This window comes from Engystomops pustulosus, chromosome 7, assembly GCF_040894005.1.
Source record: "Engystomops pustulosus chromosome 7, aEngPut4.maternal, whole genome shotgun sequence".
Taxonomy (NCBI): domain Eukaryota; kingdom Metazoa; phylum Chordata; class Amphibia; order Anura; family Leptodactylidae; genus Engystomops; species Engystomops pustulosus.
This window is the reverse complement of record NC_092417.1, coordinates 126,056,728-126,074,800: the sequence shown is the minus strand read 5'-3', so window position 1 is coordinate 126,074,800 and position 18,073 is coordinate 126,056,728. Positions and strand designations below refer to the sequence as shown.

General features: G+C 41.5%; 1 protein-coding gene across 2 annotated transcripts in view; it reads right to left on the bottom strand.

Moving 5' to 3' along the window:
• Positions 1-18,073, bottom strand: part of EDC4 (enhancer of mRNA decapping 4) — a 688,366-nt gene that overhangs the window by 464,255 nt on the left and 206,038 nt on the right. For both annotated transcript variants that reach the window (XM_072117764.1, XM_072117765.1), the window contains exon 10: positions 11,363-11,458. In XM_072117764.1, the coding sequence (XP_071973865.1) occupies positions 11,363-11,458 (96 nt within the window). The remainder of the gene's footprint in view (positions 1-11,362; positions 11,459-18,073) is intronic.

Sequence of the window (18,073 nt, the reverse complement as noted above, 5' to 3'; positions counted from 1 at the left end):
ATGTCCTATCTTTTTCTGGGGTATGGAGCGGAACTGTGCCACACGTGTGCTGCATCGTACCGCTCCCGTAGGGCGCCGTGCGCCTATTGCCGTCAATGGGGAACGTATATCGGCCGTATATACGTCAGCCGTATATACGTCCCCCATACGGTCGTGTGAATGTAGCCCAAGGGAAAATAATGTTCAGTACTCACTGTTGTTTCCTGCCAAATTGAGGGTAATTTATAGTGATAAAACACTGCTTTTCACCGATTCTGAAGAGGCTTACAGTTGGCTAGATAGTCTGTTGAGCTCTAATACCTAACATGGGAAAATACCTAACAGGATAGGTCATGCTAGGAAAAAAGCTCAAGCCAGGAATGGTAAGCATTGAGCCAATATGGGTTAGGGAGTGGGATGAAACTGTATGAAAGGGGGGGCGGGTTATTTTGTTTTAATTCTTTTTGGCTCTCTGTCTCTCCACCCGTACCCTCCCTCCCTTTCCCTTGATTGAGGGTTCCAAGCGCCCCTATTTTTTTTCACTCATCTTTAACCCCATAACACCGCAGCCACTTTTCACCTTCCTGACACTGCCCATTTTAAAAAATCTGACGTGTCTATTTAAGTTGTCTATTTGAAACTCTTTAACATATTCAGTTGACTTTGAGACTGCTTTTTCGTGACACATTGTACTTCATGTTGGTTGAGAAATTTAAGCAATATGGTTAGTATTTATTTGTGAAATAAATTGAAAATTTGGCGAAAATTTTGAAAAATCTTTTTTCAAAATGTTCTACTTTTTGGAAAGTTGGTCATATCACTAAACTAACTTGATGACTAACATTTTACAAATGTCTGCTTTAACTTGGCATCATTTTTCAAACATTTTTTCCTTTATTTAGGATGTCAGGAGGCTTATAACTTTAGGTGCAATTTTTCAGATTTTCACAAAAATCATCAAAACCTACATTTGGAGGGTCAATTTAGTTAGAAGTGACATTATAAGGCCCACATGACAGAAAACCCCCACAAATGATACCATTTTAGAAACTACACCCCTCAAAATATTTAAAGCAACCGTTGGGAATTTTGTTAACCCCATGAGCATTTCATGATGGTAAAAAATAAATAAAAGTGAAATTACAAAAAATGTAATTTTATCTTACAATATATTCATTGAACAATAAAATTTGCACCTTTACAATGGGTTAAAAAGGAAAATGCATTTTACAATGTTTAGTGCAATTCCTCCTACATGCCAATATCCATTTTGTCACTGTACAGGGGGGCACTTAGAAGGGAAAGAGTGTTGTTTCGTTTCTGGAAGACAAGTATGGCAGAAGAATTTTCATGTGTCAGGATGCATTTGGAGAGCCCTAATGGTACCAAAACAGAGGGAAGCTCCAACAAGAGACACCATTTTGGAAAGTATACCCTTTGAGAGTTTAGCAATGTGTAATTTGTGTATTTGCCACAACAGGTGTATGATTCAATTAGGCCCCAAAAAGAAAAAAGGTGAACATTTTCTCAAAAAAGTCACTTTTACCCCACATTTTTGTAACCACAAGGGATAAAAGATGAAACAACCCCCATAAATGTGTAAAACTATTTCTCTTAAGCACAGAATTGCACCACTTGTGTATATAAAACATTTGTTTTAAATAAAAGATTTGTTAAACATCCTTTACATGTGTCAGGATGCATTTCGAGAGCCCTAGTGGTACCAAAACAGAGGGGAACCCCAACAAGTGTCACCATTTTGGGAAGTGCACCCTTTGGAGAATTTAACAAGGTGTAATATGTGTATTTGCCCCTACAGAAGTTTGCTTAATTAGATCCCTAAAAAGGAAAAAAATGAAAGTTTTCCCAAAAAAGTCACTTTGATGCCTTATGGGATACAAAAATTAGCCATAAAAGATGAAACAACCCCAAAAATGTGTACTACTATTTCTCCCGAGTATAAATCTGCCCCACACATGCAAATAAAATGTTGTATGGGTATGCAATGAAGCTCAGAAGTGAACAAAAGATAATATATGAAATAACCCCCAAAAAAAGGTGTAAAACTATTTCTCACGAGTGTAGAAGTACCCCAAATCCACATGTGCATAGTATCCACATGTGCATATGTCAACAACAAAAGACAATTACCTGTCGCAACTAGTCCTGGAGAGCAAGAGGGGGGGCACTGCTGGACCTTATCCTTACCAACAGACCTGATAGGGTATCAAAACTACAGGTTGGGGGGAACCTGGGGAATAGTGATCATAATATCTTTGATTTTGTATTACGCTTTACTAAGAGCATTAGGGAAGGGACAACACACACTCTAAACTTCAGGAGGGCAAATTTTCAGCAACTAAGGGAAGACCTTAAAAGCATAGACTGACCTTAAAGGCATAGACCTTAAAGTCAAGACAAAAGCCTCCCCAAAAAATTGGACTTTTTCTCATATTTTCTGAAAAAGTCCTGTGAGAAACACATACCTTATGGGAAAAAGCATAAGAGGAACAAGAAAAAGCCTATGTGGCTAACTAGTCTTGTAAGGAAAGCAATAAGCGAGAAAGATAAAGCGTTTAAGGTGCTAAAACGTTAAGGTAGCGATGAGGCATTACAGGATTATAGAGAAAAATAAATCCTGAAAAAAAGCAGATAAAGGCCGCAAAAATAGAGACAGAGAAATATTGCCAGGGAGAGCAAAAATAATCCCAAATTATTTTTCAAGTATATAAATGATAAGAAACTAAAAACAGAGAGTGTGGGTCCCCTTAGAAATAACATGGGGGTCATGGTGGAAGGAGATGAGGAAAGGGCCAATCTACTGAATGTCGCCTTCTCAACTGTCTTTACCCAGGAAAATCCCCTGGTGGAAGACACAATGAGGAATAATGTAAATTCTTTTTGGAAGGTTCTTTTTGAACAGTTTAACCCAGGAAGAGGTACGGCGCCGCCTCGCAACCACTAAGATAGATAAATCACCGGGGCCAGATGGCATACACCCCCGGGTTCTGCATGAATTATGTACGGTGATAGACAGACCGTTATTTTTAATATTTGAAGATTCACTGAGGACTGGTTATGTTCCACTGGACTGGCGCATAGCAAATGTGGTAACAATATACAAAAAAGGATCAAATAGCGATCCTGGAAACTACAGACCCGTGAGTCTAACTGCTGTGGTGGGGAAAATATTTGAAGGGTTTGTTAGAGATGCTATCCTGGAGTATCTCACTGTGCACAACCTGGGTTATAACCCAGCGTCAGCATGGGTTTATGAGAGATCGGTCCTGTCAGACTAATCTGATTGGTTTCTACGAGGAGGTAAGTTCAAGACTGGATTTGGGAGACGCTGTGGATGTTGTATATCTGGACCTTTCAAAGGCATTTGACACCGTGCCACATAAAAGGTTGGTATATAAAATGAGACTGCTGGGAATAGGAGAAAATCTGTGTATTTGGGTAAGTAATTGGCTTAGTGATAGAAAACAAAGGGTCGTCATTAATGGCACATTCTCAGATTGGGTTGATGTTACCAGTGGAGTGTCACAGGGGTCAGTATTGGGGCCACTTATTTTTAATATTTTTATTAATGACCTTGTAGTGGGTTTACACAGTCAAGTTTCAATATTTGCAGATGATACTAAGCTGTGTAAAGTAATAAATACTGAGGTCAATAGTTTAGCATTACAGAGGGATTTGTGGAAGCTTGAGGAGTGGGCAGAGAAATTGTTGATGAGGTTTAATGTAGATAAATGTAAAGTTATGCACTTGGGCCATGGAAACAAAAAGTATAATTATGTTCTAAACGGTCAATTACTTAGTAAAACTGGAGCTGAAAAGGACTTGGGGGTATTGGTGGATGGTAAACTTAATTTTAGTGACCAGAGCCAGGCGGCTGCTGCTAAAGCAAATAAAATTATGGGATGTATCAAGATATAGATTCTCATGATAAAGAAATAGTTTTGCCCTTCTACAAGTCCCTGGTCAGACCACACATGGAATATTGTGTACAGTTTTGGGCACCAGTGTATAAAAAGGACATAGTAGAGCTGGAACGGGTGCAGAGGAGAGCAACCAGGGGAATGGGGGATTAGAATACAATGACAGATTACAAAATTTGGGATTATTCAGTTTAGAAAAAAAGACGACTGAGGGGAGACCTCATTAAAATGTACAAATACCTGAACGGACATTACAAGGATCTCTCCAAAGATCTTTTTATACCTAGGCCTGTCACCAGGACAAGGGGGCATCCTCTACGCCTAGAGGAGAGGCGATTTTACCATCAACATAGACAAGGTTCTTTACTGTAAGAGCAGTGAGACTGTGGAACTCTCTGCCGCAGGAGGTTGTTATGGCGGACTCTATGTACATGTTCAAGAGAGGACTGGATGCCTTTCTGGAGAGAAAAAATATCATGGGTTATGGAGATAAAACATTTAATTAATTCTTAAAGGTTGGACTTGCGTCTTTTTCCAGCCTTATATACTATGATACTATGATATAAAATGCTTTATGGGCGCAGAGTAGAGGAAAAGAAGGATATTTGTCTTTTAGAAGCCAAATTTGACAGAAATCCTTCACGTGTCAGGATGTATTTGGAGAACCCTAGTGGTACCAAAACAGAGGAAAACACAAAAAGTTACCCCAATTGTTGAATATATATCCCTTGGGGAATTTAGCAAGGTGTAATATGTGGTGTAATACACATGGTGAAATGAGCATTTTGAACATATGAAGGTGATTTCCAAATATGATTTGCAATGGAGTCCAAGATAAAAAAATGCAATTATTTCTGGAAAGTTCAGTGCCCATTATGCGGCGCCCGTAACATAGCACCCATTATGTGGTGCCCATTATGTGATGCCTATTATATGATGCCCAGTTTGTGCCACTGTATGTCAGCTCTCTGATTAGGAAGCCATGTTTCCTGATGCAACATGTGATCCTAAATGCTAGCCAGAAAATCAAGCAGCGCTCCGGAATGATAAAGCACATAGAATATAAATAAATAATAAATAACTTGGAGAATTATAAAGGATCTGTCAACAAATCCAGAGACTTGGAGGGGAAATAGAAAACCTAAATAAAAAAAACATAAAACCCACAAGTGCCCCTTGCTTGCAAACTACATCCCGCAATTAAATAATTGAGGGGTATAGGAGCAATGTGACTTAAAGGGAACCTGTCACCAGGAGACCCATTTTTAGCACTACCCCAGTCCCCACAGAACATAGTACATACACTGCCAAAGTGTTTTTGTATTAAAAATTGGTTTTACAGAAAAAAAAAGATATGTTATATTGTACCTTTCATAAGCATCTGCTGTGTGACTAGGCAGTTGCCTTTTGGGAGGAGTTGGAAAGGAGCAGCTCCCCCCACCCTTGGGAAACATGTAACCTTTTCAAATATATGAATAACTCCCCTCACTCGGGATTGGCTGTAGAGCAGGGGGCGTCGCTAAGCTCAGTGATGGGTGTTTTCATATATTTGAAAAGGTCACATGGAGAAGCTGTTCCCAAGGGTGGGGGGGGAAGGGGAATGCTCCTTTTTAGTCCCTCCAATTGGCAACTGCCTAGTCACACAGCACTTTGGCAGTGTATGTACTATGCTCTGTGGGGACTGGGGGAGTGCTAAAATTGGGTCTCCTGGTGACAGGTTCCCTTTAACAGTTGGGGGCAGCAGTTGAGGTATTTCGTACAGGGGTGAAGGTGCTAGAGTTCCCACAAATTGTGGTCAGAACAAGGACATTACTTTTGTCCTTCTATTTGACCAACACCATGTTCTGATTCCTGAGCTCCTTGATCTCCCCCCCCTTTCTAACCCCGTTGCCTAACAAAGGTTTTAGGGGACCTCTCTGGCTATTGCGTACAGTGCCGCCATGCGCAACAGAACCTCTGGAACGGAGGGATTGGAATAGGGGAACGCTGGGATAAACGTTATCCACATACAAGTGGTTGCCCTTCTCCAGCAGTGGGTGCACAGATCGGTCACTCGGAGCTCTCTGGGAGATGGCATGATGCCACCAGACATGGCCCCTTCCACTTATGATTGGTGCTGTCCTAGACAGGAACAATTATCGCCGTGTGTTGCTCTTATTCACCCCAGTGATGCCCATTGTGATGAATATTGATGCTATTGGCTGGACCAAATCGACTAGCCACTAGCGGCGAACATGGACAGAGGGGGCAGCAAAACCCCTCTGGAGTGCAAGGCAAAATGGGTGGCTGTCAGGAACATCCGCCACCCTGCCCCGATCAACGAAGTTATAAGTAAATTCGCTGCTATTGGCTGGTCTGCATTGATGAGCCAATAGCAGCTATCATGAACTGAAGGGGGGTGGGGGGGTGGTGGGAGTGTGACGAAACCCTTCTGGTCCATGGGGCAGGATGGATGGCCGTCAGGAACAGCCACCCCCCTTTGGACAATAATTTTAATATATTGGTGACTTCAATGCATTGATGGACCTGAAAAAAGATAGATTTAGACCTGAAGGGGGAGTGAGTGAGAAAGAATCACACACAAGTTTAAGAAAATGGTGTCAAGAAATAGAATGGTTGATTTTGTGGAGGTTGAGAAACCCAGAAAAGAGAGAATTCTAGTGCTTTTCAAGAATAGATCTTACACTGGGAGACTGCTCCAAGAAACACAGGTTGTTAAAGAGGACAGCGTGGCCACTGTCAGTGCGTCGCATCAGAGAGCCGGCAGTGATTGTGCAATATATGCGCGGCTGTCGGCTACTCTTAGAGGTCCTCGATGACAAGGGGCTTGGAGAGGGTGTGTCGGCCACCCCCTCATGAATAAGGCCTACTGCCAGGAGACTCACATGAGGAAAAAGTAAATGAATTTGGGATCAGGGTAAAGCTGTATTAAAGGATTATTCAAAAGAAATACTGAGAGTAAAGAGAGCTCTTCTATAATCTGCAAGTATTGGTGGTTTGCTGAAGGAGAGAAACCAAGTAGATTATTGGCAAATCTGGTGAAAGAGAAGGGGAACTATAGTTCCTGCAAGGATTAGAGGGGAGAAGAGAGTAGAAGGATTTAAATTTGGCCAGACAGAAATTAAATTATCATTATACGCAGATGACGTATTATGACTTGTAACGAATCCAGAAGTATCAATGAATGTACTACAAGAAATTCTTAATGATTATGGGAAAATGTCTTTGTTGCAGATTAATTGGGCAAAGTCAGCTGCAATGTTCTTGGGAGTAAATAGGGTGGATTTGAATCTTACATTGGAAAAAATTGAAGGGAATAAATCCTTTAGATATTTGGGTATTGTATTATCAGATCCTTTAAAGTGGTTTGTGGAATTGAATATACTGCCTTTAATTTAAAAAAATGGAGGATGAAGATCAAGGTTGGTCCAAATTGAAATTGACGTATGTGGTTCGGCATAGTCTGATCAAAATGGTTCTTCTTCCTTAAGCGCTAGTGTATACCTTTTCAGAAATTCTCCTATGAGAATATTTGAACAGATTTTTAATTTCATGGATAGAATATGCACTTTTTTTTCTGGGGGGGGGGGGGGGAGAGGGGGAGCCAGAATTGAGAAGAAAGTTCTACAAAGCTTAAGAGAGGAGGGAGGAGTGTCATTTACAAGTTGGAGACTATTTTGTTGCATCCCAAGTAGCAGCGTTCCTAAAAGAAACATCTGGTGAAATTGCTAGCTGGCTGAATTATTCAAACTTCAGGGATAGGAACTTACAGTTCATAAAGATATTGGGGACAGGTCTCTTCCCAGTGCAAGACAATGTTGGAAACTTTGAGTTGGCTTAAAATGAAGAAAATATTAGGTATAAAGGGTTGGACAAAGAAGTAACGCAGCAAATAATATCCCTAGGACGTCCATAAGTCAGTTTTGGTCTGAGGCTTATAGATGCCTTGTCCATTTTGAAAGGTTCTCCCCAAAAGCGAGTTAAAAAGAAGGCTAAGCAAAGCAGCAACATTTTCCTGAGCCTCAGGAATACTCCATTTCCACAGGTTCCCCAGCAGGAAAGCCCTGAGATTAACTATATTGTGACCTCTGAGGTAGAGGTGAGGCAGTGTGTGGCCATGTGGCCAGTGCTTGGTAGCAAGCACTCTGAGCCTGCTGGTGTGACTAGTTCTATGAAGCAGAGGCTGCTCTTCTTGTGGGCCTCTAGCAGGAAGCTGTTGCCCCAGAGGTATCTCCATGTGGCCGGTACTCCTTAGCACTGATGCTGGCCCCTGCTATACTTCCCGTGTGCTGCTATTCAAGTCCTCTGCACGTGAGGAAGGCAGGTCCTGCATTCTGCTAGGCGTTGAGATCTCATCGCTCGGGGGCATCTTGGATCCAGTAAGTGACTCACGCACTATGAAATTATCCAAAGTGCGGGGGTCCCGGAATGTTATGGGAAGATCCCCTGGGGTTCAGTGCGGTGGCGATTCCCCATTGCGGGCTGGAGCATGCATGCAAGTTAGTGAAAGGAGGGAGAGTCAGCTCAGAGTTTCCTTATGTAGCTTAATTGACTAAAGAAATTGTAGTCTATTTTGCAAGGAAAAGGAAGGACTGGTTTGAACCATTAACTGTAGATGGGGTGGAAATTGAACGCATGAGGAAGTACTAATATCTTGACATAATGATCAATGAAAAACTAAAATGGCAGTTTCAAATGGATTATGCATACAGAAAAGCAACAAGCAAGCTGTTTTTCCTGAGATCACTTAGGGCCTTCTCTGTGAACACCAGCCTCCTGATGACCTTCTATGAGTCAGTGGTACTTAGCTCTTTAATGTATGGGGTTTGTGCCTGGGGTCTATGTCTGTCTGCTCAGGATCAATGTAAATGCAGAAAAATTATTAAAAAAGCTGAGAGCATAATTGGTGTGAAAATGGACCTATGGAAGAGTATGCTCCAACATTGCGTACTTAAAAAGCTTGACCGCACAGTGGCAGATCAATCTCACCCATAATATAACCAACTGCAATGGCAGCGAAGCGGTTTCAGTGGAAGATTAAATGAAATAAGATGCAGGACAGATAGATATAAAAAAATCATTTATGCCACGTACTACCCATTTGTCCAACATGAAATATGGAGTTTTTTTTTACTAAAGTATAGTTAAATAGTGGGCAAGATCTGACAAACGAACTGCCTTTGTAAATCTCAATAAGCAATTGTAGTTATGACATGAAAATAGGGTATTGTATAGGTTATGGATGATTGGTGGTATTTTAGGTTTCTATGTGGTCTTTTTTAACATTTTTAAATATCTTTTAAGGTATTGTATTTTATGAATTGTTTGTATTGTTAAAATGGCTGTGACATCTTTTCCCCTTTCAGGGGACAAAAATGATTATTTTAGCACGGGTAGAACCGAAGAACCACCCTAAAAGTTAATAATAGGCTTAAAATATTATAACCCTTAAAATATTTATAGAACTTAACCCCTTCCCGACGTGCGCTGGGTCCCGATGCATGGAGAGGGCTCGCAGGCCGAGCCCACTCCATAGCCGATAAGTCTTTACTGCATATTGCAGCAAAGGCACCGATCGCGGGTGTTTTCACGTCGATTACCGCCGGCAATACAGCCGGCGGCTTAAAGAAGATGGCGGCGTATGGGCGCCACCATCTTGCCTAGGATCTTCGCTCCCCGTGACATCATCGGGGAGCAGTGATCCGTTGCCACAATCAGCTTCGGGTCTCACAGTCTCGTTTTAACCCATTCATCAGCTATCAGCACATTGTAATGAATGAGGAGGAAAATCCCCATATACTGCCATACAGCAGTATGGCAGTATATGGTAGGATCAGACAACCTAAGGTTAAAGTACCCTAGGGAGTCTGAAAAATAGTAAAAGTAAAAATAAAAATAAAAAGTTTAAAAAAAAAAAAAAATTCTAAATCACTCCCCTTTCCCTAGAACTGATATAAATATTAATAAAACGTAAATAATAACAAACACATTAGGTATCGCCGCATACGAAAATGCCCGATCAAAATATTACAGCAGTTTTTCACTGTGTTTAACCCCGTAAAAATTATAGCATGATAGTCCTAAAAATGATAGCAATGAATATGCCATCAAAGTCGCAAAAAATGACACCACCCACAGCTCCGTACACAAAAGTATAAAAAAGTTATTGGCGCCAGAAGATGAAGAAATTAAAAAAAAAAATAAATAAAATTTGGACTGGAGGTTTTAATTTTTGGAAATGCATGAAAACATAAAACCTATACAAATTTGGTATCCCCGTAATCGTAATGACCCAAAGAATAATGCAGACGCGAAAACGTTGCAAATGTGTTTTTTCACCATTTTCACTGCGTTTGGAATTTTTTTTCCCGCTTCCCAGTACACTGCATGGAAAATACATACCATCACTATGAAGTGCAATTTGTTACACAGAAAATACGCTGCCACACAACTCTTTAGATTTTTGAAGGTAGCGAGTGAAAAATGGAAGAGAAAAATCGAAAAAGGCCCAGGTTGTTAAGGGGTTAAAAGAACTACCCTTAGAGTTGTACTAAAAAATGGTTATGTTCTTATTCCTGATTGTAACTTTAATCAGGATATCTCCTGTTCTCTAAGGCATCCATGCACAACCCAAATATCATATTAAAGAGGCTCTCCTGTTTAATTTGACCCTAGAATTGTGTTTCTAAGTGCAAAGGTACAGGAGATATAGGAGTTTAAAATGACTGCCAGCCTGTCAGCTGAAGGCAGAATATAGAAGAAGCTGCTGGAGACTTTCACTTTGCAGAGGTACATGCACCCTCTACATCTGTAGTTCAAATTGGGGAAGGTTGATGGAACATTTTTATAAACATAGTTTGGTAAAAGTTAATACTTTTTTAAAAAACATTAATAGGAAAAATGAGAACTTTTTTTCACATTTTTAGTCAATTGTAGGCAAATTTTATAAAGAAACATTATCTTGACATGGTTATTATGTTTTTATTAAAGTCACAAGTCATGTAAAAAAAAAAAAGAGTAATACTTGTCATGATATGTAAAGCTTTTCTAGAGATCTCACCATTTAAAGAAGCGCATAGCAGAAAGTAAAAAAATTGACATGGACATTCAAGCCCCAATGGCCATCGGTCATGAAGGGGTTAATGGCCCAGTGTGATGGCAAAAAGGTACATTTGTGGAAAACAATAGATATATTAAACAATATATGATTATATTTAAAAAGGTATGAATGATATTCAGTATACATTATAATATTCATATGATTGGCAAAAAAACATACATTTTAAAACAATTTTAATACAGTTATTTGTAATTTCTTTAAGAATGACCTGTAACTGAGGCAAATTTAAAAAAAAAAAACTTTATTGGTGATAAAAAAAAAAAAAAAAAAAAAAAAAAACAGCCAGAAAGACAGTTGAAAGTCAAATACTAGTTATAGTTACCGAATTGTCTGCAGGCAAGTCCAAGATACTGTGCACCACATCTTGATTTGTCTATTCTGGTCAGCCCCTGTGATGAGAAACCTCCAAAATGGAACACTGGATAAACAAAAGAAAAAAATATTTAAAATATTTATTATTTTGAGTCAGCCTTGCAGGAAATGTTTTTAAGCAAAGAATTTAAAGGAAATCTACCATTTGATTTCATGCATTGTGAGCCAAACATACCTTGATAATTCTATAGCCACACTGATACAGAAGAATTTGTTTAATCTCCGAGTTAAGTGGTTTTGCTGAAAAAGTAACATTCAGGACATTGGGAAAACTGGATGACATGCGGCTTGTTCATAAACACATTACATGGAGCGGTTTGCAATGTTCAGACAGAACTAATCATTCTAAGCTGGATCACTCATTCACAGCATCTAGGGGATGGTGTAATTGATTACTTCTGCCTGCCAGGCGCAACACTGATTACATCATTCTCTGGTGCAGTGCATAACTAATGTGAGAGGAAAAGCACTAAGCCAGGCAAAGGAGCGAGAGAGCACAGGGTTTAAACAAGATATGCTCCTGCATCAGAATAGCTAAAACATTCTCAAGGTATTTTGGTTCATAATGCATAAAATTAAATAGTAGATTTTCTTTAATCTGGAAAGATTTTGAACTTTTTTTTAATACAAAAATAGTACAATATAAATAACTGGTGTGAAGCAACAAAGCATGTAAATAATGGTCCACAATTGCCTAGTTCCAAAATAACACTAGATGGGAACTCACAAGGGGTAGACTCTAACATAACAGAAGATTTTTTCAGATACAGCCCAAATGAACTAAAACGCTGGAGGTAGCAGATTTAGGCCATGGACCAACCAGAGGGCGGTAGCCCAACAATCATTAGAGCTTGTAACCTGTACAACCAAGTATTGTGGATTCCTCGTAGGCAACATGGGAAAAGGCAACCCGCATCTCATCCATGAATGTAAAGGTGATACTATCAAAAGGGAACGACCAGCAGGATGAGAATGTGCCTGCTGCATTGTAATATTGAAAAAATATGTGATAGACCACCTGAGGAAGAGAAGCACCTGGATGAGTTGGAGGTCACAACAGTGGCCAGACAATCCAGACCTTCGTACAGCAGATTAAAACTCGCGAGAATAATGGGGCACATTTACGGTCCATGTTGTGATCCCCGATCCAGAATGTCCGACGATCATGCATTGTGCCGCGATTCACATAGATCGTGCGCCTGATATCCTACATGTGTCGCTCCATGCTCAGGTCCACCAGAGTGCACCATCTTCTTCCCACTGCATGTAACTGCTTGATCTTGCGACACAATTTTAAAGTTAAATCCCAATCTTAGTCCTAATCAGTCCGGTCGTCCCCCCCATTTCAATTGCATGAAAGCCGGCGTGATTGCCCCAAAATCTAATCGCGTGCGACACAATCCACTATTAAATGTGGCACAAATCGGAAAACTTCGAAATATACAAGTGGTCTGCGGACCCTTAGTAAACGAGCTTTAATGTGTGTATACTGGAGCTCCCTGAAAGACTTGAGTGCGTTCAGGGAGTTTCCTTTGAGAAAAAAAAAAATCCTTAAAGGGGTTATGCCACAAAACTATTTACTACAAAAAGCTGTCAAAGAGGTTAAAATATTTCAAAAATCTATTTGTAATGGTTACCTGGAATTAAAAATACCTTTCTATTTGTTATGATGATGCTTGATTAGCCTCTATTCTGCTCCATTTTTGCTATAGATGCTATAGATGTGGTGTGTCATCTACCAAAGCCCTGACACTCTCCTTTTAATTATTGTCAATATATACTTGAATAAGAAAATAAATACAATATACATATATACACATATATATACATACATACACACCGATATATTCAATAACATATTCTGAAACTTTCATATCAGCCTCAATTTTATAAAAACTATAACAGTGTCTATGTTGTTCATAGCAATCAGTCACAGTTCAGCTATAATGTTTTCACAGACGTATAAAAATATAAAGCTCAGTATAATGTGTGTGTGTTTATATACTCCAGCATAAGCCGACCCGAGTATAAGCAGAGGTACCTAATTTTAACACAAACAGGCAGAACCTGCTGACTCAAGTATAAGCCTAGGGTGGGAAATGCATTGGTCACAGCCTCCACCCAGTATATATCTAAACAGCCTCTACCCTCTAGTATATAGACAGCACCTGCCCCTTGTATACAGCCAATAGCCCCCTGCCCTCAGCATATAGCCAGCAACCTCCAAGTATATAGCAAGCCAGTCCACAGTGTATATAGCAAGTGCCTGCCCCCCCCCCGTGTATATAGCAAGTGCCTGCCCCCCCCCGTGTATATAGCCAGTGCCTGCCCCCCCCTTGTTTATAGCCAGTGCCTGCCCCTCCCCTGTATATAACGAGTGCTTCCACCTCCCATATATATAGCCAGCAGCCCCCTGACCAGCCTAAAAAAACCCTCTGTACTCACCTCACAAAAACTCAGCCCCACAGATCCTCTTAGGACCGCGCGGGAGCTGAAGACCGATCACATACACCATGACGTCAGCCTTTTGCTGACATCATAGTGTGTGCCTGTGACTGCGTACACACTAGGATGTCGCCAAGTGGCTGATGTCATGGTGTGTGCTATGCAGCCACGGGAACTCGAAGAGCGTTAGGATTTTTCAGCACAAATTGGGAGGCATTCCAGTGCTTAGTCTGACCATGCGCCAGATTTAACATGCAAAGTCCGATAGAAATGTGTCACACGCCCCATGTTAAAAGTGCACCAAAAAAAGTTGGTGCACCCTCGGAGCAGTGCAGGGGGCACCAGATTCATGAAGTACATATGACAGAAATCCTAAATCTGGCGCCCCTGCACACCACACACGTCACTGCACTGTTAGTAAATGTGCCCCTATGTATTCTCACAGCATCATGGTCGGTCAGGCTGACATGCATGGCGGAAGTCTAGGTGGGTGCAGGGGCGGCAAACCCCACGTGTATCGTCACTCCAAAGTGACACTTACCCCTGAGGAAGTCCCTTTGAAGTGAAGATACGCATGGAGTTTGCCGTCCCTGCATTTTTCTAGACCCAACATATTTAGACTTCACTGTCCGCCTGACCGACCATGATGTTGTGATACTACATTGTTTTGCTCTACTTGTATGCATTGACATGCATTAACATGGACCTTTTTAGTTGTTTTTATGACTTTTACTAATAAACTTTAGTATTTTTGTATGTTACTTTGGGGCCGTAAATTGCATCTCTTTCTGTGTATTTTGAAAGGAATTGCAACTAAATCACTAGATGGATAGAGAGATGGATAACAGGTGATGGATGGATGGATGGATAGAGAGATGGATAACAGGTGATGGATGGATGGATGGATAGAGAGATGGATAACAGGTGATGGATGGATGGATGGATGGATAGAGAGATGGATAACAGGTGATGGATGGATAGATGGATGGATAGAGAGATGGATAACAGGTGATGGATGGATAGATGGATGGATAGAGAGATGGATAACAGGTGATGGATGGATAGATGGATGGATAGAGAGATGGATAACAGGTGATGGATGGATAGATGGATGGATAGAGAGATGGATAACAGGTGATGGATGGATGGATGGATGGATAGAGAGATGGATAACAGGTGATGGATGGATGGATGGATGGATGGATGGATGGATGGATAGATAGAGAGATGGATAACAGGTGATGGATGGATGGATGGATGGATGGATGGATAGAGAGACGGATAACAGGTGATGGATGGATGGATGGATGAATGGATAGAGAGACGGATAACAGGTGATGGATGGATGGATGGATAGAGACGGATAACAGGTGATGGATGGATGGATGGATAGAGACGGATAACAGGTGATGGATGGATGGATGGATAGAGAGACGGATAACAGGTGATGGATGGATGGATGGATGGATAGAGAGACGGATAACAGGTGATGGATGGATGGATGGATGGATAGAGAGATGGATAACAGGTGATGGATGGATGGATGGATAGAGAGATGGATAACAGGTGATGGATGGATGGATGGATAGAGAGACGGATAACAGGTGATGGATGGATGGATGGATGGATGGATAGAGAGATGGATAACAGGTGATGGATGGATGGATAGATGGATGGATAACAGGTGATGGATGGATGGATGGATGGATAGAGAGACAGATAACAGGTGATGGATGGATGGATGGATGGATGGATAGAGAGATGGATAACAGGTGATGGATGGATAGATGGATGGATAGAGAGATGGATAACAGGTGATGGATGGATGGATGGATGGATGGATGGATAGAGAGATGGATAACAGGTGATGGATGGATGGATGGATGGATGGATAGAGAGACGGATAACAGGTGATGGATGGATGGATGGATGGATAGAGAGACGGATAACAGGTGATGGATGGATGGATGGATGGATAGAGAGATGGATAACAGGTGATGGATGGATGGATGGATGGATAGAGAGATGGATAACAGGTGATGGATGGATGGATGGATGGATAGAGAGATGGATAACAGGTGATGGATGGATGGATGGATAGAGAGATGGATAACAGGTGATGGATGGATGGATGGATAGAGAGATGGATAACAGGTGATGGATGGATGGATGGATAGAGAGATGGATAACAGGTGATGGATGGATGGATGGATAGAGAGATGGATAACAGGTGATGGATGGATGGATGGATAGAGAGATGGATAACAGGTGATGGATGGATGGATGGATAGAGAGATGGATAACAGGTGATGGATGGATGGATGGATGGATGGATAGAGAGATGGATAACAGGTGATGGATGGATGGATGGATGGATAGAGAGATGGATAACAGGTGATGGATGGATGGATAGATGGATGGATAGAGAGATGGATAACAGGTGATGGATGGATGGATGGATAACAGGTGATGGATGGATGGATGGATGGATAACAGGTGATGGATGGATGGATGGATGGATAACAGGTGATGGATGGATGGATGGATGGATGGATGGATAGAGAGATGGATAACAGGTGATGGATGGATGGATGGATGGATGGATAGAGAGATGGATAACAGGTGATGGATGGATGGATGGATAGAGAGACGGATAACAGGTGATGGATGGATGGATGGATGGATGGATAGAGAGACGGATAACAGGTGATGGATGGATGGATGGATGGATGGATAGAGAGACGGATAACAGGTGATGGATGGATGGATGGATAGAGAGATGGATAACAGGTGATGGATGGATGGATGGATGGATAGAGAGACGGATAACAGGTGATGGATGGATGGATGGATAGAGAGACGGATAACAGGTGACGGATGGATGGATGGATGGATAGAGAGACGGATAACAGGTGATGGATGGATGGATGGATGAATGGATAGAGAGACGGATAACAGGTGATGGATGGATGGATGGATAGAGACGGATAACAGGTGATGGATGGATGGATGGATAGAGACGGATAACAGGTGATGGATGGATGGATGGATAGAGAGACGGATAACAGGTGATGGATGGATGGATGGATGGATAGATAGAGAGACGGATAACAGGTGATGGATGGATAGATGGATGGATAGAGAGATGGATAACAGGTGATGGATGGATGGATGGATGGATGGATGGATGGATAGAGAGATGGATAACAGGTGATGGATGGATGGATGGATGGATGGATAGAGAGACGGATAACAGGTGATGGATGGATGGATGGATGGATAGAGAGACGGATAACAGGTGATGGATGGATGGATGGATGGATAGAGAGATGGATAACAGGTGATGGATGGATGGATGGATGGATAGAGAGATGGATAACAGGTGATGGATGGATGGATGGATGGATAGAGAGATGGATAACAGGTGATGGATGGATGGATGGATGGATAGAGAGATGGATAACAGGTGATGGATGGATGGATGGATAGAGAGATGGATAACAGGTGATGGATGGATGGATGGATAGAGAGATGGATAACAGGTGATGGATGGATGGATGGATAGAGAGATGGATAACAGGTGATGGATGGATGGATGGATAGAGAGATGGATAACAGGTGATGGATGGATGGATGGATAGAGAGATGGATAACAGGTGATGGATGGATGGATGGATGGATGGATAGAGAGATGGATAACAGGTGATGGATGGATGGATGGATGGATAGAGAGATGGATAACAGGTGATGGATGGATGGATGGATGGATGGATAGAGAGATGGATAACAGGTGATGGATGGATGGATGGATGGATGGATAGATAGAGAGATGGATAACAGGTGATGGATGGATGGATGGATGGATGGATAGATAGAGAGATGGATAACAGGTGATGGATGGATGGATGGATGGATAGATAGAGAGATGGATAACAGGTGATGGATGGATGGATGGATGGATGGATAGATAGAGAGACGGATAACAGGTGATGGATGGATGGATGGATGGATAGAGAGATGGATAACAGGTGATGGATGGATGGATGGATGGATAGAGAGATGGATAACAGGTGATGGATGGATGGATGGATGGATAGAGAGATGGATAACAGGTGATGGATGGATGGATGGATGGATAGAGAGATGGATAACAGGTGATGGATGGATGGATGGATAGAGAGACGGATAACAGGTGATGGATGGATGGATGGATGGA